The following is a 4,027-nucleotide window of genomic DNA, read 5'->3' on the forward strand; positions in this document are numbered from 1 at the left end:
ATTACCTTGAAGCTTATCTCTATATGAATATTTAAAAAAATTAAAAAATAGAAAAGCAAAAGAAAAACACAGGTATATGTATCAAAAAAGTTCAAGTTAAAAGGTTATTATGGAATTTATTGTACTGAACATCTCATTGTGATGGTAAATAGGTTAATAAATTATTAAAAAAATTGAAAATAACGAGAATAGTGGGAATGAATTAAAAATAAAAGTTGTATCTAGGAAGTAATGGTGGTTGTTCTCTTGTTTTGTTTTCTTTGTTTTTTTGGCTGGCTTTCTGTGGGAGGGACCTGCTGCGTGGTTTTTCAGGCAGTCTTGCTAGAGTTGAGTCCTCCTGCCCCTCCCAAGTGGCTGGGCTCTGAGAAAACTGGTTTTTCAGGCTTCTGTTCTCTGGATTTTTTTTTTCCCTCCCTTTGCAGCTTTTGGCATTTCTTTGGAGGTCTAGAGGAAAGCAGACTGCACCCAGACCTCCGTCTCAGAGAGAAGCCTCAGTCCGTTCCTCTCTGATAACACGCAGTCCTGTGCTCACTCATCATGTGTCCTTACTGCCCATCACTGAGTTTCCCCAATCGGCCCCTCCTACCCCTCCCAAACCCTATTTGTTCCACAGAGGAGTATATTGATTTCTGATATCATTTATTTCAGGTTTTCTCTTTTCCTTTTGATAAATCTAGGCAGAGGTTTCTCAATTTTAGTGTTCTTTTTTTCCCCCCAGAAAACTAGAACTTGCTCTTTTGTTGTTTTGTGTTTGTTTGTTTTTATTGTTTTGTTTTGTTTTTATATCACTTATTACTGCTCTAATCTTTGCTATTTCCTTCCTTCTCCTGTATTTAGGCTTTAGTCATCAACCTTCTCTAGCTCCTTCAGGTGTAACGTTAGCGTGTTTCTTTCAGATTTTTCTTGCTTCTTGAGGTCTTCATGTATGCTGTGTATTTTTGTCTTAGGACCACCATTGCTGCAGAAAATTTAGGGCAAAGTGAAAAAGGTTTCATGCTTGTGTGTGTGTGTGTGTGTGTGTGTGTGTGTTTATGCATGTGTGTGTGTAATGTCCAGACTACATATCACACCTTGAGGGGGTTCCACTGCCTTCCCATGTAGTCTCTAACATTGATGCTCTGAGCATTGTTTCAGACAGTCATGTCCCAACAAAGATGTTTTCTTCTTTTGCTTTCGATTGTTGATGCCTCTGGTGGCCTCACATCCAGCATGCACTTTATGCTGCTTCTAGTGAGTTTGCACGTTGAGGAAGGTGGACCTGTGCTGCACAGTGAGAGCAGCTGGGAGTCCTGTAAAGGTTCACTTGATGAGCACCAGTTTATCTGTGATTCATGGGTATTTAGGGACAGCAATAAACAACGTGAGTGACGCTGTATTTTGTGCATTCTAGTATAATTGTTTTCCCATTAGAACAAATTTCCAAAGTCAGAGAGTGAAGAGGTAAGCACAGAATCATGTGTGCAGAGAAGGTCCCTGAAGGAAAGTGTTCTCTGGAGATGAATCGCTAGATCCCGACAGGGAACCTGCCCATAACCTTCATCTGCATCTGCTCCTGGGCTTAAAGACAGAACTGGTGAGTAGTGTGCACCCCCTGCTGGTCTAATACCCTTGTAGTCTGAGGTTTGTGTCTGGGCTCACACTGATGTCCCTGCACTGTGTCTCTCGCACAGTAATACACGGCCGTGTCCTCGGCTCTCAGGCTGCTCATCTGCAGATACAGCGTGTTCTTGCTGTTGTCTCTGGAGATGGTGAATCGGTCCTTCACAGAGTCTGCATAGTATGTGTAACTACTTCTACTGCTAATCCATGCGACCCACTGCAGCCCCTTCCCTGGAGCCTGGCGGACCCAGCTCATGCCGTAGTTACTGAAGGCGAATCCAGAGGCTGCACAGGAGAGTCTCAGAGACCCCCCAGGCTTCACCAGGTCTCCCCCAGACTCCACCAGCTGCACCTCACACTGGACACCTGCAGACACAAGACATCATGGTCAGGAAACTGTCACACACCCATGGTTTCTTTCACTCATATCCACTCACGTCCTCAACGTCTCTTGTTCACCATGAATTACCTTTTAAAAGAGCAACAAGGAAAACCCAGCCAAGCACAAACTTCATCGTGAGTTGTCTGTGTCCGGTCCTGAGTACTGATCGGAACACCTGGAAATCTTGGTGCTGGGGCTCCTCTCCCAGCTGCAGAGTCAGGTTTGGGCTGTTTTAACCAGCAGATGGAGGACCCTATTTGCATGTTCTCTGACTATATATTCAGCGTGGGATCTATGTGACCATAGGGGGCAATGGCCAGAAGACATCAGACTGCCTTCGTTTTGGGGACATTGAACACTTTAGAATATGATATGGTTTTCATTATATAACTTCCCAGAGTATATACTTGGGCATGTGCTACTTTCTTTTTACATATTCACACAAACGTTGTGGGATGGATGTCTTGTTATGCCATAATGAAATGTAAACCTACACCCAGAATTTTAGAGGGTTTTGTGAGGTGTCCAAGAGCACACACAGGTTGAGAGTGAGCCCCAGTATGTGGCCCTGTGCTCATCCCCACAGGACACGCTGTCCCCTGAACCACCTGGAGGACAGAGTGGGCAGGCTGGTGAGGACTGTGGAACCCCTCCTGTGATGGGGATGGGATGACTTTACCTCCTTATGTTGCCCTGAAATATAGAGAGCATCAGGGTTAGTGCAGGTATGTTTTCTAATATTTTAATGTCTCTGTGTTCCTCCCAAGTCATCTCTGGGATTACTTGTAAGAATTTTGGTGAGTGTGCTTGAACGGAATGAACAGCATATAGGCAGAGTGAGTGATAGGATAAACATGGGTGTCAGAATCAACATTATCCAGAATGAACAAAACAATTCTCCATAAAACTTACCATATTTTCTCTGGAATTCCTCCTTCCACTTCCCTTCACTATGTACCCACACAACTATGGGCTTTTTTTCATGTTACTTAGACTAGTTTTAGTTTTGAAGAATTTATATTGTATGGAATTTTGTTTGTAGGACTTTTTTTTTCTCTGCACAAATTCTTGAAAATTCAACCATGCTGCTATCTGTAGCAAGAATCATTTATTTTAATGTTTGGCAGTTACTCAAGGAGTGAACATAGCATAATTTTATTTTATTGTATTTTTTTATTTAAAAAATTATTTTAATTAACATTTATTTTTTGCCCCAGGGGTACAGGACTGAATCATCAGGCTTACACATTTTACAGTACTCACCATAGCACATACCCTCTCCAATGTCCATAACCCCACCACCCTATCCCTACTCCCACACCCCCCAGCAACCCTCAGTTTGTTTTGTGTGATTAAGAGTCCCTTATGGTTTGTCTCCCTCCTGATCCCATCTTGCTTCATTTTCTCCCTCCCTACCCCCAACGACCAGACCACCCATCCTGCCTTTCAAATTCCTCATATCAGGGAGATCATCTGACAATTGTCTTTCTCTGAGTGACTGATTTCACTCAGCATAAGACCTTCTAGTTCCATCCACCTCATTGCAAATGGCAAGATTTCATTTCTTTTGATGGCTGCATAGTATTCCACTGTGTATATATACCACATCTTCTTCATCCATGCATCTGTTGATGGACATCTAGGTTCTTCCCATAGTTTGGCTATTGTGGACGTTGCTGCTATAAATATTTGGGTGCACATGCCGCTTCAGATCACTGTGTTTGTATCTTTAGGGTAAATACCCAGTAGTGTGATTGGTGGGTCATGGGGTAGTAGTGCGATTGCTGGGTCATAAGGTGGCTCTATTTCCAACTTTTAAGGATCCTCCATGCTGTTTTCCAGAGTGGCTGCACCAGCTTGCATTCCCACCAACAGTGTAGGAGGGTTCCCCTTTCTCCGCATCCTCGCCAGCATCTGTCATTTCCTGACTTGTTAATTTTAGCCATTCTGACTGGTGTGAGGTGGGATCTCATTGTGGTTTTGATTTGTATTTCCCTGATGCCAAGTGATGTGGAGCACTTTTTCATGTGACTGTTGGCCACCTGG

The 4,027-nt window shown here is 43.3% G+C and overlaps 1 gene segment (V, D, J or C); it reads right to left on the bottom strand.

Moving 5' to 3' along the window:
• Window positions 1–1,543: 1,543 nt before the first annotated feature.
• LOC101692737 lies at window positions 1,544–2,205 on the bottom strand. The segment is given in 2 exon segments: window positions 1,544–1,965; window positions 2,069–2,205. Coding segments are annotated over 2 exon segments (453 nt in total).
• Window positions 2,206–4,027: the final 1,822 nt, after the last annotated feature.

The sequence above is a fragment of the Mustela putorius genome, unplaced genomic scaffold (assembly GCF_011764305.1).
Source record: "Mustela putorius furo isolate JIRA1106 unplaced genomic scaffold, ASM1176430v1.1 tig00000475_pilon_pilon_pilon, whole genome shotgun sequence".
Classification (NCBI taxonomy): domain Eukaryota; kingdom Metazoa; phylum Chordata; class Mammalia; order Carnivora; family Mustelidae; genus Mustela; species Mustela putorius.